Source organism: Blennius ocellaris (assembly GCF_963422515.1).
Source record: "Blennius ocellaris genome assembly, chromosome: 2".
NCBI classification, from domain to species: Eukaryota; Metazoa; Chordata; class Actinopteri; order Blenniiformes; family Blenniidae; genus Blennius; species Blennius ocellaris.
Window position 1 is genome coordinate 20,007,864 of NC_137651.1, and position 19,361 is coordinate 20,027,224.

The 19,361-nt window shown below is 41.9% G+C and overlaps 1 protein-coding gene across 1 annotated transcript in view; it reads right to left on the bottom strand.

The window, feature by feature from the left end:
* fat3a (FAT atypical cadherin 3a) overlaps nt 1–5,096 on the bottom strand; it is a gene marked incomplete at its 5' end in the record, with an annotated part of 125,837 nt that extends 120,741 nt beyond the window's left edge. The window contains one exon of the mRNA XM_080509494.1: nt 1,793–5,096. Within this exon, the coding sequence (XP_080365620.1) occupies nt 1,793–5,096 (3,304 nt within the window). The remainder of the gene's footprint in view (nt 1–1,792) is intronic.
* Between the last annotated feature and the right edge of the window lie 14,265 nt (nt 5,097–19,361).

Below are 19,361 nucleotides of genomic sequence, written 5' to 3' on the forward strand. Positions count from 1 at the left end.
TATATATAACACAATATTGAAACCTAAAATCAAACAGTTCATGCTTGTGATGAATTCATTAATACAAAAGCAACTTATTTCTAGTGAACAGTCATGAGCATGAAATCTACACTATAAGATAGAGGTCATACAATCATGCAATGCGAAGGTTGCAGGAATTAAACAGTTAATACAATGGGAATACTTTCTGCAAACATTAAGCCTTTGCCTTCACCGTTTACATTATGCGTTGCAGCGAGCCACCTCTGCAAAGCCTCTACGTAGACACTACACACACACACTGTCAGCCTCTACCAACACGTTTGACATGCCTCAGAATGCAAGGCATACACAGACTACGAGGGCTGTGATTGGTCCGCTCTACTATGTCATGAAGAATGGTGAGAAAAAAATGCACAACGGCAAAATTAATTTTTTACTTAAAATTCTGCAAAATCATGTTTTCTTGACTGAAACAATATTTAAAAAACCAGCCATAATATGATGAACTCAAAGTAGGCCCACTATGACTCAATCTTTTTTTTCTTAGAAGCATAGCAGTGGCACAGATTATTCTATTTTCAGATCATCTTCATCATGTCTTGCAGTACTTTGTCGACTCATGACCTGAATGGATATAAAGAGTGAGAACAAAAGACAGGCGTGTACAGTAATAACATTAATTTAATAATAATTTAATAAGTATATTGCAATGTAATAAGGCTTCGGTTTACTTATTAAGACTTGTAAATATATCAGAGCAGGAATGTGTTTGAGCAGCTGTTTGAGTGTGATTAAGCAGTTCCTGAAAAGCACAAAGCATTCCATACAATTCATTTTCGTAAAGCACCCCCAAGATGGAGTATGTGACAAAAACAAAAAGGCACAATAAAGAAAGTGGGTTATACAAAAAGACATTCAAATCCCTCTTGGACCCAAATTTACAAATAAATGTGGGACTATCAAAAAGAAAAACAGACAACAAAACACCACATGAAAAGACAAAAAAAAAGTATGGGGGTGGAATCAAAAAAGCTGTCAAGGCTGAGTTTGAGAAATAATAATGGTAGGTTCCCCCACAAAAGCAAACAGAAAGTGAAAGAAAACCACTGCACAATGTTAATGCAATTTGTTACAATGGACTGCCATGAAAATGAGCTCTGTGAAGCTTCTAATACACAGATGTCTGAAAGGTGTAGATAACAGCCAGCTGCAGTTTGTTGTTGTGCTTTCTTCAATTGCATTATGTTAGAAGTTGTTTATAATGTCTTCCTCCCTCGTGTGTCGCAGTATTACAGACATGAAGCATTCATTTTTTATGTTATTCTGAGAATTCTTTTGTGTTGAGCCTAATTTGTTTGTGGTTCACCACTGAATCAGAGGGCATGTCAGCCTTGGTAGCGTTCATCCCTCTCCTATACCACTTACTCCAGTTCAGGTTACCAGAGCCAATATAAACAAACTATGGGCAAAGGCAGATTATACCCTGGACACCCAGTCCAATACAGGGCAATTAGAATACAGTTGTAGCAGCAATCAGGTCGAACAGAACAAGCTGTAGTACTACGTTGCTCTATTTGCACAATCTTTGCGCAATCCACAAGAAAAGGAAATTCTCCTGACACAATGCAGGAGTTTTTGATGGGAAGGGTGATTTCTCTGACAATTCAATTGTGATAAAAATAGAAGACAAACATACAAGATCAAGTATTAGGAATGAAAATTTTGAAGGCTGGAAGGGGAAATGTTTCGTCAGGCTCTTCAGCTATCACTGCAGTTTCATGTTAGGGGATAAGATTAAAACGAAACTTACCCGTCTCTTCATCTATAGCGAATCGTCCAAGTCCGCTCCCATCACGAATGGAGTACTGGATTTCTCCATCTCTGCCACCGTCGTCATCGTTAGCAGTAACTTGGAGTAAGGTACTTCCAATTCTGGCATTTTCTTTAATTAATCCTGACAGGGCAAAGTGTGAAAAGTATGGCGCATAAAGGTTTTCGTTGACATCGACCACCTCCACTTCCACAAAAGTCACAGAGAGAAGTGAGACAGGCCTTCCTTTGTCTTTGGCCTTCACACTGAGGTTGTAAAACTGCTGGGTCTCGTAGTCCAGCTCCTTTGTCAGTCGAATAGCTCCACTGCCCTTGTCTACCTCAAACCATCCATGATAATCATTGGCTAGAGAGTACCGAACCTGGCCTCCCAATCCCAAATCGGGGTCTTGTGTTTCTAACCAGGCAACAACTGTTCCAACTGGAAGATCTTCAAGCACTCTCGCTTTGTACACACTGGGGATAAAAAGTGGGGGGCAGTCGTTCACATCCTCTAATTTGATTTTCAGAGTGGTCACACAAAATTTCTGGCTGCCTTTCTCTGCTTTGTCACGGGCCTCAATTTTCAGGTGAAAGGTGGAAACAAACTCCCTATCTAGTTGGCCGGCAACGTAAATAATTCCATTTGAGGAATTCATACCAAACTGTGTGGTGCCTGTCACAAGAGAGTACACAATCTCCCCATTTGGTCCTAGATCTTTGTCAGTGGCTTCAACTTGAATGACATCTGTGCCTATAGCCGTATTTTCAGCTAATACAACTTTATAACCCCCTTCTTGCAAAAACTGTGGCGCGTTATCGTTTGCATCTTCTATGTAGACAGTCAGCAGACGCCAAGCAGTTTTTTGTGGGAGACCCAGGTCGTATATAGTCAGGTTGAGGAGATAGCGGTCTCTCTTTTCTCGATCCATGGGCAGAAAGACTTTAATAAGGCCAGTCTGCATGTCAATCTTAAAACAGCTGTCAATGTTTCCGTCTGCGATGGCATACAGAACCTGACCATTGAAGCCTGTGTCCCCGTCATAAGCATTCACTTTGAAGACACTCGAGCCAACTTTTAGGTCTTCCCGCACAGCAATATCTGTGGGAAATGTTTTGTCAAACTGGGGTGTTTGCCGATTGACAGAGAAAAGATCAATGAAACCTTCCTCAATTTTAGGTTTGGTGCTCACTTTGGACTTTTTCAGTAACTTCTCAGCTAATTTTTGGGCAACTCTCGTTTCTTTGCAGTTGAAACGTTTAGGAGGAGATTTCCCATAAACGACTGATATGTTAACAAACATGGGATCAGAAAAATTTTCACCATCTGTGGCAGTTATCTTCAAACTAAAGACAGCATTCTTTGGACTGGCTGTGGCAAGGGAATGTCGCAGTGCAAGGACTCCTGAATCGGGGTTGAGGTCAAAGTATCCCCGCTCGTTCCCTGAAATGATCTTATATTTTACAAGCTCTAACTCATCTATATCGATTGCGGACATTGTCGTGATCACTTCATCTACTGGGAAGTCTCCAGAAATTACCCCCTGGCATGCAACCTTCTCAAACAATGGCTTGTTGTCATTTACATTCTCCAGGTGGAGTGTTACATTCACCTCACTCTCTCTCCTGTAAGGTGACCCCCAATCAGATGCTCTGACCACAAACAGGAAACTCTCTGGTGAAGATTCAAAGTCCAACTCTTTAATGGTGCTTATAACACCAGAAAACTGATTGATTTTGAAGGGTAATGGCTGAAGGCTGGAAATGCTGTATGTTATGTACCCATTTTCACCTTTATCTCCGTCTACTGCTGAGACTACTAACACATTGCTCCCAACTGGTACGCTTTCATTGACAAAAGCCTCGTAAGAGGACTGGGCGAATGTCGGTGTGTTATCATTGGCATCTTCAATCGTTACCCGCACTTTAACTTTAAGATCACTGTCTATCTCCAACACTTCAAGATTAAATACATCCTGGGACACCTGAGCGAACCAGCGAGTGGTGGAGATCACACCAGTTAGGGTATTCATTTGAAAAAACGCAGAGTCTGCAGAAGGCGTCAGGATATATTCGGCATCATCGGGCTCTGGCTTGATTTTAACAGCCTCTACAATCGTGCCAGGTGGTGAAATTTCATTTAAAGTAACATCGTACAACTCTTGCTCAAACTTAGCATCAGCTGTCTGACGCTTCTTCACTGTGATGTGGATGACCTTGACACCAGAGAACTTCTGCGGGGTCCCCTTGTCTTTAGCCTGCAAAGTTAGATTACATCCATAAGGGCAAGTCTCCCAATTTACTGAATCAGATGCTTTTATAGCAAACTCGCTTTCCTCTGCTCTCTCAACAAAAAACTTCTCTGATGGGTCCCCACCCACAATGACCACTGAATCGATTTCCCCATTTAAGCCTTCATCTAAATCTTCAACGGTAACCATGGCATAGACAGGATTCTTATCCAGCCAAGAGGGGCTAAGAGTAACCACATTCATGCTGGGGGCGTGCTCATTCACGCGCTCCACATGGACAAAAAGCTTTGCTGTACTGCTGACCCCATTATTCCCATAGAGCTTCATGCCACGGTCCACTGCCAGGATTTCTAAATCATAACGGTTTTGCTCATCAACGTTGAGCTTCCCGCTAAGAGAAACTACTCCGCTTGTCGGGTGGACAGCAAAAAGTTCCATTTTCTCCTTGAAAAAATAATAGAACTCCCCATTGGAGCCAATATCTGCATCAGTTGCTGTAACTTGTGCTATGCTAGTCCTGAGTGGGGTACTCTCCGCGATGGTGACGGAGTATGTGGTGGGAGAAAACAAGGGCCGCAGGTCATTCATATCCAGGACCTGGATGCTGACTTTAGTCCAGGTTTCCAGAAAGGCCTCTCCTTTGACAGAGGCTTTCACTGTCAACACATAATTGTCTTGAATCTCTCGGTTCAAGATGGCAGCATTGCCACCCTTAGTCCTGATGCGCAGGAAGCAGAAATCCCCCAGCACGTACTCCTCTGCCTTGAAAAAGCCTTCGTCATCGCCAGAGGTGATTCTGTAACGGATCTCCCATGAGCGCTGGGCCAGGTGGATTCCCATTTTAATTTTACTGTTGGCATAGGTGCGTGCCGCTGAGTTCTCATAAACCGTGGCCTGGTAGACGGGCTGGGTGAAGCCAAAGTGCGATCCATCCTGAGGGGCCCCTTGCTTGCTTTGGCCGTCACAGGGTGGTGGCTTTAAGATCAGCAGCAGCAGGGTGAGACCGAGAAGAGGGGCTCGCATGCCTGCCCACCGGCCCATATTCACATCCATTCCATCATAACCCCATCCTGAAACAGAGAGAGAGAAAGAGAGAGAGAGAGAGAGGTTAGCAACAGGAGGAGGGATCTCCAGGAACAAAAGGCATGGCACATATCCACCATATGACCTTTCAACTCAAAGTCCTTAGTAATTATCCATTGGACGGCGGAGATTGATTGGAAGTAGGGAGGGGAGGGGTGTCCACAGTTACCAGGCAACTGAATTGAAATGAAGGCTGACATCATTCCCATGTGGTATCTGGACACTGACAGTCAATTGCAAGTTTCACAAAAACCAGAGGTGGTTTGAGAAGGAACAAAATAATTGTATGGCTTGGAAAAAACATCACCAAAACAAACACTATTGAAAATAACTGCAGAGGACCAAATGATGGGCTGGTACTCTGTGACCCTATCATAACCCTTTTCCTGAAATACATTCAAACTGAAGCACTGGATTTTAAAACTGTGTAATATATCCAGAAGCACATCAGATATGGCTCTTAGATGGGGGGTGGGGGGGTGTCCAATTTGCTACCATTTTCTTATTCAATTCTCTCCCCCCCCCCAAAAAAAAAAAAATACAAGAATAAATAAAATGGTGTTCTGAAAATAGGCAGCCACAAATATGTGCCAATCTCGGCTTTGAGAGTTAAAGCCCGATCCAGTAAAAACCATGTTGTGGTCAAAGGAGTGCCACAGTGGTCTGCATTCTGATGACTCTGCATTTTCCACCACAAGGGATGGAGAGATGGAGGGGAGAAAAGATAGACTGTGTCCGGGTGCCCTGATAATAACACACTCTGGAAACCACAGACTAAATCTACAAATGTTCAACAATGCACCCAGTTACACACATGTTCACAGAGTTTTAGCTTAGAAACTGAAAGAAAAATGAAGAAAAAAAAAACATTTGGCTTGGTGAGTATTACCAAAACCTCCATTAAATGAAACAATGCAAACCAATGTCCCATCAATGGGGAAAGAGGATCTCCAATTGAGCCCAGCTAAAGGCAGAAAACAACACTTTTCTAACAGTTTTGGTCTGACCCTAAACTGTCATCTCGGTGTCAACTTCAGTAAGTGATGGTAGAAGAGGGGTGGGAGGTTGGGGGCTGGGGGGACCTTTCCTGCTGAAAGTGTCTCAGAGCAGTCGCAGTCAGCTTTACTGGGTCAGTACATCTCTCTTCTAAAAAGCTAGTGCCAGCAGGGAGGCACAGTAATGATGCCTCAACACTGGATTAACCCCTTAAAGTCCTGGTTGTTATTGTGCGCTTTTCACTCTTTGCTGATGGACTGCTGCCAGTCACTTCTATTTGGAAAATGTGAAACTCACTGTTCATCATGAGGTAAATCAATTGGGTCCGAACAGAGCTATCACGGAAAAAGTGTTGCAGCACAGTATGGGGTTGATATTGTGACAATATTCGGTCCACTACAGCCTGTCTACAAGGTTTAAGTTATGAATTCAAGCCCAACAAGAAACGGCTCGAAACTGAAAGAGTGACGATGATTAATGCTCCTGCTGTGAGTCTTACACAATGCTTGCTTGTTCCAGCTGGACTGGCTTACAACTTAGAGAAACATTTGACATTTTTGACACCAGTACTGTCAGTTTGATTCTTTGGCCAAATCACCTTCTGTCACGTGGGAATGCAAACGGGTGCCCAGAAAAGGGCACGGAGCAGTTTACCAAAACAAATCATTAGCTCTCAGGGTGTCAGAAAACCCGCTGTTTGGATCACCTCATGACTTCTAGTCATGAATTGGACAGTTTATTTTCCAGTTGGTGGGGGGGGGGGGGGGGGGGGGGGGGGGGGACTGACAGTGTTTGGCAGACTTGTACTTTATTGATAAGGTTTAATGGGAGATCATTAAATACATTTAATTGGAAAATAGTGTTTTGATGTCTGCAGGGATTAGAGGAAGTAACATTTTAGTGTATTTGTATGACAGATTGCCTAGTGATAACCAGTAAGGACAGTTGAATGTTCTCTGGAATTCTAGCGGATACTCCTCGAACAACATGCATGTAAGGTTATTTAGTGACCCTAAATTCTCCATCGGTGTAAATGTAAGTGTGTGTAACTCTGTCAGTGTTGGTGCAGTGATAGACTGGAGCCAGTCCAGAGTGTGCCCTACATTCGCTCATAAATAGCTGGGACTGGTTCCAGCACCAAACAAGCCTGAGCCAAATAAAGTGATATCGAAGATGGATGAGATGGACAGACGTGATGACCGTCAGTCTGCTGCTTCAAACATCTCACGTATACACAGCTGTTACCATCCGGATTTAAATGTGTGATGCTAATCATGTAGCAAGAATAGCAAACCTGAGTTCAACCACATCAGTTAAAGGGCCTGCACAACACAACAATGTTTCAAGTGAAAATGATTTAAAAAACAAAAACAAAACAAAAACACTTTCATTTCAGATTTTTTTGCATTTACACAACGTTTCAGGAAAGTTGCATTTTCTCCCATTGCCATGGAGTTGGAGCATTTAAAAAAAAAAAAAAAAAAAAAAAGCTCCACCTTGCAAGCTCTTTTCAAATAGTTGATTTTTCAGTGGCTCCTAGCACCATTGTGTTGTAAGCAGATGCCGAAAACACCCTGAAAATTTTCCATTTTCATTTGAAAACATTTTCTCTAACAGTACCTAAGTTACCCTTAAATATGGAACATTGGAAAACAAGTCACTTTAAGTCAACGTCTGTCTTTACAGATTACAATTGCTTGTATGCTGGCGAAAAAAGTATGTGAATGGAAAATAAACATTGGATTATTGCAGCTTGTGGCACCAGTGCTGCCGCTGCTAATGCTGTTAAGTATAAACATAGACTGCTGTGATTCTCAGTTGTTACAATCCCACAATACCCAAGTGAGAGTCAAATTTGGAAGTACTATAAACACAGAGTGTACCCTTTGTTTGACATCGCTCTCTCTCTCTCTCTGGTTAGGGTTAGGTCTCTCTCTCCCTGCCTCCCATATGCAGAGTGTGAGCAATAAACACATGTACCTGCCACACTGGACCATTCCTCCTTTTACAAAATACTTCTGAGGTCAGTGATAACACCGATGATAAAACTGGCTGGAACTGCAACAAGCTTGAAATCAAGAAACATTACTCTTTTTTTTCATCATGGCTTTAAAATCCAATTACTCAGACTTTGTTTTGTGTGTAGGTGCATGTCAGGAATACACACAAAAAGAAAGGTGAGGCGGTAAATAGACGATCCACAGTCTGCAAATTGAATTTACTGTACTTTGCTGGTTATGACAGCTAAAGTGTTCTAGAGCCTCAATTTCCAATTGCTGTTTTCATGCAGTACACACTTTGTTATGTGTATGGTTGGAATAAATCAATTGATAAAATCAAAATGGAGACTTTCTTTTTTCCACAAACAAAAACGTAGCAGAGCAACTAAGATATTTGTAAAATGGGACTCAGTGAAGAGGAATGTAATGGGTTAACTGTGGTGGTCCGGGGGGGCATCAGAAGCAGTCAACAGGAACACAAGGTGTGGGTGCTTCACTAATGGATAAACAGCCTGCGACTGCAACTTTGACCCGCGTTTGTTTAATGAGAAGCAGTTCTGAACTTCGCACCATATGTGTATTCCTTCCCCAACCAGGAAAGTTGCATGAAAGATGCATGACTATTCAATAAGGAAATAAAGAGTCTACCTGAAATGATTGTTACAATAAAAAAGGTGATATATATTATATCAAAATAAAGCTTTGAGGGTTTAAGCAGTGACTGGATGGACCATCAGAGAAATAATAGTGGTTTCAGCAGAGATAGTAAATAATTTTCATAGTCTTTATAATCCTTTGAAGAAAGTGCAAACACACTGGAAAGTCAAATCATTTAACTCATCTGCTTTCTCGCTTGGGTGCAGAATTGCTGCGTTGTTTCTATACCGGGAAACCCCAAAAGCATGTGTCTGCTAAATGTTGGCCACACGCACCACAAAAGACGACGGCAGAAAAACACTATCATTCTCCATAGAGAAGCCCCACTTACTGTCAGCCCTAAATACCCTCTCATTAGCTTTTCATTATAGGCTAATTGGCCTTGAATTGTGTGGCAAACAGCAGCCGGCAGCCTCCACGCCCTGTACGCGCCGCCGAGGCCGCTGGCTCTGACCCTGTTAATATACAGTGAGGCGTTCGCGCTGAAAGGTAGGCCTGCTGGTGAGGGTGCTGGTTTCATCCTCGCTTCGTTACGGCTCCACATGCTCCGTCAGCACTCACGAGCTGACAGAGTCATCAAAGTCATATGTTGGGCTGAAAAAAAAAAAGTGGCTTAACCAGGAAAACCACACAGCACACACTCAGTGTGCATATCCAAAACAAGACAACAAAGAGTTGCACAAAACAGCAGCACATTGGCAAAACAGTTTCGGTGTACAATATATAGAATGCTCCAACTGTAATGCCAACATGTAGAGCCAGCCAACTTGAACCCAACCCTGTGAATCTCCTAATAAATTGTGCAGTATGCAAGCGAATGAAAGGAAGGGGCATTCATGACATCTGCTTTCAGTCTCATAGTACCATCACACATCAAAAGAAAGTTGAATCTATCGGTGAATTTAGTTTTTGTCCAACGATAGAAAAAAAGATGCAGTAGAGCATCTATCACCCACTCTTGTAGTGAATGACAAACCTGGGCAAATGGCCCCACATCAACTGTGGCAAGAAATTTTGTTCAACTCTAACAAAATAAAGCAAGTGTTACATTATGTCTAACCTCATGAGGAAGGCGTTTCTAAAATCTATATAATGACAATGTACAATTTTCTAACATTTGGGCTGCACACTATGAGGTATGCAGGTGGTATCGGATGATGTTGAGAATTACAATTTTTGAGTTGCAATAAATATAAACACTATAGAGGATACTGATATGGCACTCTTTCTCTTTTCTTCATTTGTTTTCTGCAGTTCTCCCCTGCGGAGTTTCAGAAGAAGACTGGTACATTAATGTGACTTTGATTCTGAACAACGAGCTCGCTCAGATGACTCATACTGTTCAAGTGTACTAAAATGGCATCGAAAGGGTATATATATGTATATATATGTATATATATATATACATTGTTATTTTGTTCATACAATAACACAGAATCCAAATGTCATCAATATATATCAATTTATTTGGTTTTACTAACTTTTTTCCCTTTTTTTTGAAAATAAAGGTGACTACACTATGAGGTTATGTGATTTTGTAAATCGGCAGTTCTCAGTTTGAATTTTAAATTTTGGTAATGACCGAAAGAGAGATCAAAGTCGGTCCGCTACTCTTGTACATTGACAGGAGCCAGTTGAAGTGGTTCAGGCGTCTGATTAGAAAGCCCCTTGGTTGCCTCCCAGTAGAGGTGTATCGGGTGGAAATGGTGTCCCTGCTCTCTATGCTGCCACAACAACCCTATTAGGAACAAGTGGAAAATGGATGCAGAAACTCTTTAGGTGCCCTACAATAGTTACAATCACATGCCACTGCTGAGAGTGAGGTTTTCATATTCATAGCAATGAATGAGATAATGGGACAGCCAAGAAACAAAAAAGCAGCATTATCTTAAACGATGTTCTGAATGTACAAAATTTGGCTGATATGCACAAAGCAGAAACATTCTGCTGGTATAAATGATGGAATACGCCCTTTTTTCTTGGCTTCTATCAACAAACGCTAACCCTTAGAGAGCCATCGCTGAGGGTGCAGATGGCCCACACAGCAACATTAAACATGCGTTCTTCTCAACATGTTCTGTTGTTTTGTGTTTCGAATAGCTGCTAGCTACAAGTAGAAGCCTCAAGAAATACTTCTATCCTGCTGGTTGCTCTCTGTAGACACTATTGTTTGGCTTTTTTTTTTTTTTTAAGTAGATGCTACAAGAGGGGAAGTTGGCAGAGGGAACTTGATTCGAGGGTTGGGTGTCACAAGCTTGCACATCAGATTAGCACACGCCAACGATTTTAACACTTCAGCTAACTTATCAGCAATGACGACGAAAGAACACGTACTCTTGTCAATTGGACTGTGCAATTTTTGCACTCATCTATACCAACCATGTGTGTACTTCAATGATTTTGTTTGGATACATAATACATTTTCTTCTCAATTAAATTGATCAATGTTCAAGTTAGAGGACAACCTCTAGCTTGGAACCAAGTGGGCACTCTTGAGAAAAATCCATGTAGTAGTTGTGGTATTGAGTCAGAAAAGACAGACACGCTGAGCAAAAATTGGAATCCTCCAAAATCTGCTTCAGGTAGTGAAATGTCAAACCAAGTGTTTCAGATGGCGGTTGTGCCAAGTGGTGTCTCTTTAATCTGCAATTGATGACCAGACCTCTACACTGATGTGGCACTTTTTTTTTTCTTCTTTAAACCAAGGTTCCCAAAATGTAAAGTTATTGGAACTATTGGCTGATTAAATCTGTATTTAATCCTATCAAGACACCACCAGGGTGAAGTAATAAGTTGATGTACTGCAGTGACATGTGCTTCCACACTTGACCCGAGTACCTCATTCCATGAAATTCCTCTTTGAACAGCCGAACAGTGCTTGTTTTATCTATGAGGACAAGTGGAATTGAAGCAAAAAAAGCCTCCCACTGGATACCATCTCAGCAGGGGGTCGAGCATTCAGGATTTTCTTTTAGTTTGTCTGTATTTCACAGATGTTTAACACAGATCGGCTACAGCAAGTCTAAATGTGGACTGTTGTTGAGTTTAATGTAAAAACGTGATTCAAGCATCACCATAACAAGCACATAATACAGCATCTGAGCAAAACGGCGTTCTGTCAGTTAAGTGAGGGCCGTGTTCTGCCAAATGTTGCTATACAGCAAGACAGGAGAACAGATTTCTGTCCCACTGTGATAATTGCAGCCTCCTCTATCTGGAAGGAGAGTGGAAAGACAAGCAGAGGGACAGACAGGCATGCAAGAGGGAATGGAGAGCATGAGAGGTGGAGGAGCAAACAAACAGCACAATAAGACAGACGGAGGAGACAGAGGAAGAGAGAGAGAGGGAGTGAGTGTGTATTATCTCATCCGTACAGAGAACCACAGCACAATGGCGCCTGCAATCATGACTGTCAACCCTGGTTAACACATCAATCAGCAAAAAGGCATCCATCGGGCCAGAAAAACTCAATTACTCACAATCCATCATTTCTCTTTCTGCTGCTATTTCAAAGGACATTTCTTTGAAAAAAAAAAAAAAAAAAAAAAAAAAGGCTTCAGAAATCTAAGTGTATAACCATTTCCAACCTTTTTTTTTAATATACGTTTCAAAGTACAAATTGAATATATGTGCTCATACAAATGGAGAAGTGGAGCATCTCAGCTCAGAATGGAGGTACATCAGAGCTTCTTTTGCATCAGAAGTACCCTATTGAGATGCATAGGGTATTTGATTGGAAAGTTTCCTCTGCAACTTCCTTTGTAATATCCGACCGCTGATGTTGGCAAAGAAAAAAAAAAAGACAAGGCAGCGCAAAAAATTTGTGCTGATCTACTGCATCTGTGAAGAGGTTACATCAGCTCCCAAGGTGGAACGTTTTTGTCACTCTTGCGATTTGGTGTGCTGTTTGGGCGCATGCGCCTCTCTCTCCCTCCCTTCCCATTGTAAATAGTTTCTCCGCACCACTAAACGGATATGGCGGCCCCCGTAGTGGTTTGACCCGCGGTCCGTATTCTCGTTTTATCGTCAAATCGGTAGTTTTATAGTTGAGACTCACCATCTAAAAGCATCCCTTTCATTACATAAACAAGCAACAGCGCCCTCCCGTGGCCCGGCATACTAAATATATTGTTGTCGGTGTGTCTGCTGCTGCAGTGTAAACGCAAATCTTTTTAAAAATGTTTAACAGATTAGGTATTGTGACGTGAAACGTTGTCATGTAAGCGGGGCCTTAATGGCTTTTAGCCTCTGTAGTTTGACACTTTCCTAATTAGCCTGGTAGCAAGTAATGCGCACACACACTAACCCAATGTGCTAGCAGGTGAATATAGCCCTGGAGTGATGGGGACACAAACAAGTGGTTGTATATAATAAATGAGAGTGCAGAGTGCAGACTTGCACCATGATTATTAATGTCACACTTTGAAATCAGCTCTCATTTTCTTCCCCTCCCCCACACGCACATTTACCCATGAGGCTGTTAATGCGTTCCAGTGTTGATGTGTTTGTGTGTAGTGTATATAATCCAGCTCAGAGTAATAGATGAACAATTAACAGTGAGGTGAAACAGTGCAATGTGATCACTCACTGGGACCGTACAACACCCACCTCACGTCACGGTGCTCACAGTGTTGTCCTGAGTTCACGGTGAACACAATCATATACCTCCTGACTTACTGACTGATATGTTGAAAATATTTGCCAGGAAGAGGCACACTGTACAAAGTTGTAACGTCCCATCACACATTTTCTAAAAAAAAAAAAAAAAAGTGAAGCGCCCCTTTGTCTCTCATGAATGAAGCAAGCCAAAACATGAAGAGCAGCTGCTTTTAACAAAATACAAAGAGCATTAAGTTATTATTTTTGATTATATTATGAACTGATTTCATTTTCTCAAATATATGACTTTCTTTCACAAGAGAGCTGAATCAACTATTAATATAATGTTGGCCAGTAATATAATAGCTTCCAATAATGTAATAATTTTGACCAACTTAAATGCAATAAAGCCAATAATGTAGTAACTTGCAAATGGTGTAGTCGAATATTTGAACATTTTCTCTGACATTTCATAAGTTATAACATTCTTGAGGTAGCATTAAAAAATACAATCGCATTAAATAATGTAATAATACAGAAATAGGACTCCTATTCTTGGAAATAAGGGGTTCTTTTGAAGATTTTAGGATTGATTGCAGTAAAAATGGCCAATACGGTAATATCACTGGCATTTATTACAATATTGGTGGCTACATCAGCTCACTAGTTTAAAAATTAATAGTATTCTGTGCTTCATCAGAAAATAGTACAATCTAAAAGATTACAAATTGACAGAGTGCTTTATAAGAAAAATTATTGAAAAAAGATTAGATGTCTGCACATGTGTACCAGGAAATTAAAAACAAGCGTAACTTCATTTACTTTTAGAAATACAATTACTTTAAAATCAAATGTACCATTGTAAAGGCTGAACCAAGTAGGTCTGGTTTGAAAAATAGCACCGGGGACAATTGACCATGTTTACGATTAACAACCGTGCATCTCCATACATGAGTCCAAGTAGAAAACCAATGCTTACAAAAACAGAAAGATTAAACTTTGCTTAAAGGCCCGGAGAGGAATCCTGATGAATGTTGGCAGTACATTCTCTGGTCAGACAAAAGCAAAGTCAATTTGCTTGGCTCAGATGAGTTCCAGCGTGTTTGGCACGGACCCAGCCAGGACTACCGCCGCGACCGCGGAGCGCCGACCCTGAAATAGCGAGGAGCACTGAAGTGAAAGTGTGCTGATATGGAGCTGCGCGAGAGCAGAAGGTGCTGGGGAAATCATGTTTGTACAAGGAGGGGGGGGGGGGGGGGGCGGGGTTACACATACTTGTTCATATTGGCTCTAACTTTGTGAACACATCAAAGTGAAACCCACACAGGTCATAACCTGAAATGTGCAGCCAAATTTCTACCTTTCTTCCCTGGTGATCAGCCCCCTGACGCCCAATGAGAATAGCTGTATATTACTTTTTTGATCTCTGATGTTAGGATTTTCTAACAAATATATCTATAATTTCCATGTCCCCTGTAGAACAATGCATTGTGATAGCGCTCTCACCTCTCATTGAAACTGGCCCTCTGCATTTGAGGGTTAATTGGCGACTGTAACTTGTCCATAGGTGTGAATGTGACCATTTGTGATAGTCTGTCTCTCTGCATGTTTGGCATGTGTTGGACTGGCGACCCGTCCAGAGTGTGACCTGCATTTGCACATGGTCAGCTGGCTCCAGTCCCCACAACCCCTTGGATTACAAAAAAAGGCAGATGGATAGAAGACTTTTTAAAAACGCTCCAAGTCACTCTCCATGTGAATTAAGGGGAAAACACTTTTTTTTAAACACTTCAAATCCTTCTCCATGTAGATGAGGGGAAAGCAAGTTTTTCTTATAAATACTGCTACTGGCCGTGTGCACCACGGCCTTAGTAAATAGCTCTTGTGCACATGAGATGTTGTTCTTTGTGTGCAAGTGTGTGTGGTTTCATTACGAAAACAAACACCAGCACCAACTCAGGGCATGCGAACCGAATAGTTTTTATGCTGTTTCTGTGTAAAGTGAGATTGCTTTCAAAACGTTGCCGTGTAAACATGAAGCTTTTCAGAAACAACATTTTGCGATGTAAACGGAGGCTAAACTAGGACAAATATCTTGGGGTTGTGGGCACACACTGAAGTACAGGGATAAAATTCCCGCACTCAGAAATACAACTTGACACAAAAAAGTTTCTGACAAAGATTTAAACCAACATCTTCTTGCAGTAAGGAAACAGGGATAAACAACTCTGTGTTGCTCCTTGTACAGAACATCAACCTGAATCAATCAGCCAGACAACAAACTACTGGTTATCTCAGCTTGGACGTAAAAATAGGAAATAGGATAAAATCTCAACAGCAGCGTGGTCACAATTGAGATGAGTGAATATCAGGGGGAGATTAGGCAGGCAGGACTTTTTTTTTTTTTTCTGAATGTCTTATTGGCCAATAAGGAAAATGCTACTCAGCTTCTCAGTGCTGAGACAGTGAGAGGCACAAAAGAAGAATCCCTTCTGTCAGCATTGTCTCACACACACACACACACACACACACACACACACACACACACACACACACACACACACACACACACACACACACACACACACACACACACACACACACACACACACACACACACACACACACACACACACACACACACACACACACACACACACCTGCTATTGTTCAATGTATGTCACTCCTCCTTCCTCCTGCTTCTACGTTTTCTTCCTTTCTGTCTCCCTCTCTCTCTCTCTCTCTCGCCCCCTTTAATTATTTCCTTCTCCTTCCTTTTAACCCCCCCTCTCTTCATTTACTCCTGATAATCTCCTTCCCAGCTGCACTATTTCTCACTCGCCCTCCCCGTCATGCTCCTCACCCATTTCCCACCATATTATTTCCTACCTCTTCAGCCTTATCCCGTCTCCATCCTCTTCTCCTCCTTTACTTTTGCCTCGCCCTGCTTCTCTGATTTGCAATCTTTTTTCTCACCTCTGCTCAGTGGTTCTCCTTCATCTTCCCTATTGGATAGAATTGTGTGTGTGTGTGTGTGTGTGTGTGTGTGTGTGTGTGTGTGTGTGTGTGTGTGTGTGTGTGTGTGTGTGTGTGTGTGTGTGTGTGTGTGTGTGTGTGTGTGTGTGTGTGTGTGTGTGTGTGTGTGTGTGTGTGTGTGTGTGTGTAGCAGGTGACACCAATTGTGTTGGGACTTCTGGTCTGGGAATTAGCATCTGGCACATCTTTCCATTCAGCCAGTGCCCCTCTGCCGTGTCCCTCCCCCTCTCTCTCCTGCAGGAGTCCAGTCAATACCGACCACTAATGATTTTAATTGGTTCCCCTCCTTATCTCTCCATCGACATGCAAACACATTTAAAGAAACTGGGCTGGGATTGGGACAGCCTTTTATCAAATCCAAAGCTAAATTCCTCATCAAATATCACTAGGTTTTACTTTCATTATTATTCTAGTGACAAAAAGTTATAAATAATACACAACTTAGCGAGTCAGCGAGGAGCTGGCAGGATGCCAGATATGCTACGGTGTTTGGAGGTGTGTGCTTATCAACATCAATTGCGATGATGCTTAAAAGATGATCACAGCCTGCAGCTCCCAGCCTGAAAGGCAGAGGACTGATTGTTTTGGACAAGAGGCAGTTTTCAGTGGAAGTGAGGGTCACAGAAAATGAGGTTAGCGTGTGCCTGTGTGGCCTTGATTAATATGGTCTAAACTGGCCACCTCCCCCAGCGACCGCTCCTCCATATGAACGGAGGTCGGACGCTTTGCTGAATCAATGGGAAGGTTGAATAGGAGGTGGGTCAGATTTCTGTCCAACTGCCCTTCGAACAATCCCGTGAACTAGAATCACAAAGCGGTTCACTACAGTAGGCACGGGATTCATGCCGAGGCCCGGTCAGATGGTCATGCACCAGCCAGTCAATCTAAAACAATTCTGTTAATTAGCTTTGTATCCATTTATCATCAGAATTTACAGATAAACCCCAAACTCCACATACAGGGAGGTCATGCAAACTCCTCCAAGAAAATCTTCCAAGCCGAAGATCAAAACCAGCTCTTTTCTTTTCTGTGAAGGGAATTAATTAATTAAATGAAAAATAATAAGAAAATCACTCTACCAACTGTTTTCAAGTTAGTTTGGTTGAGAGGAACTGTTTACTTGTAATGTGTTGATCTGCATTCAAATGAGAGTAACTGCAGGAGCTCTTGTCTTGGTTTTTGTCACAAGTTCAAGCCACTGTAACAAACAGAGGGTCGACAAAATGGGATACGAGAACAAGATCCCCATTTTCTCACCCTCATTTCTCCGCTGCTGCGCCCCGAGTCGCTCAGCTCCTCCCATGAACTTTACACAAGTTGGCTAAATTCCTCAGCCAGAAGCCAGTTACCACTTACTCTATTTCTGTCTGCTGCGATTGGTATTTACATCAGTGGTAACACCCGGAGGGTGCAAAAGTCAATGTTCCATTGGTGCGTAGCTTTAAAAAAAAAAAAAAATCATACCTTGGTTTTTCAGTTGACCCCCGCTTGTCGGAGCAGTGATGACAGCCTCCTGTTTTGATTCAACCTCTCGCTGGATGTGTGGTGTCCAGTGTGGGCTATATACACAACCGGAGGCCTTTTTGAGGAAAGCACGGTCAGTGTAGGAAAGTTGGTGTATGTAACTAACTGGCAGTACTGCAGATGCATTAAAAAGGACACTTACAAAAGGATTGGTTGGATGTGGAAAAATGCATGTAAGCTAGAAATGATGCCAAATCATTGGCTGGTATCAGAAATAATAGCTGGCAGCTGAATTGAGTTTTTCTCTTTGCTTTAGATATAACATCAAGATTGAATACAATAATATGCCAGGCATACATTAACCGTGCCTGACATACTGTGTCTAATTTTTATTACACTTTGCAATTTACAACAAGCATTTCCATATAGTGTCAGGTCTAGGATTTTAGTCTTACAGCAAGAGCAAGTGTAAACTACTTATTGGTAATCGGTTGTTATAATCACCATTTTGTATGGTTTTTTGTGAGGCATACCGATATAGTGATCATTTTGGCGGTTTACAGTGATGTAATAGTTTACGTTGTCGACCTTGAAAGTCTGCATTCAAATGCCTTTCTTTCTGCGTGACTTTGCATTTTATCCCTGTGCAGATTCACCTCAAGCACTCCGACTTCCCACAACCTCCCCCCTGGGTGTATGACAGTGAGTCCTACAGTGTACGCAATGTGATTTATTGACAATCTGTGCAGTATCTACACTGTTCCTTTCCGATATCAGCTTGTAGAGTCTCCAGTTTCCACGTGACATGGATTGAACACCTAACAGCCAAGCAGTGGAAACAGAATCACTCTGAGTTTTTTTTTCTTTAAATAATGCAGATGCTGGATTTTGTCAGCTGCTTCATGGATTTGTGCATCTGACCAAATATCATTTTACAGTGGTAACCTGAAGCCGTGGGCTGGAGACTTGAAATCAAAGCAAGAGATTCTTCACAGTCTGAGATTATTCATGCAGACTGGTGCGTTCATCAGGAACCCACATCTTCAACTCGATATACAGTACTGTACATAAATAAATCAAAATTGTAGGCAATTTATGCAAAGAGACTAAAGAAGCAAATGTATGCATAGCTGAAAGCCACGCATCACATTATCTAATCGATTACAAGTTGAAAGTGCTATATGTATTCGGAACAGTTCTTCCCATTACTATGCATAAGTATGCGGAAGTATGCATAACTTTATCAAGCTTGCACTGAGGCCCCTCAGTAAGGAAAAACCAGAAAGAAGTGAAAATTATCTTCCGTTTTTAAAAATACTTTACTGGGTAAAGTGGTGAGATCCTTCACTCAAACAGTGTTTAGCTCAACCACAAGGCACGGAGACAAGCAAGGAGAGGAGGAGGAGGTTTACAGGAGGTATGTGTGTCAGCCCTTGAGTAGAAAACCACACGAGTGCATTATGTGGGGAATCGGTGTCTCGCT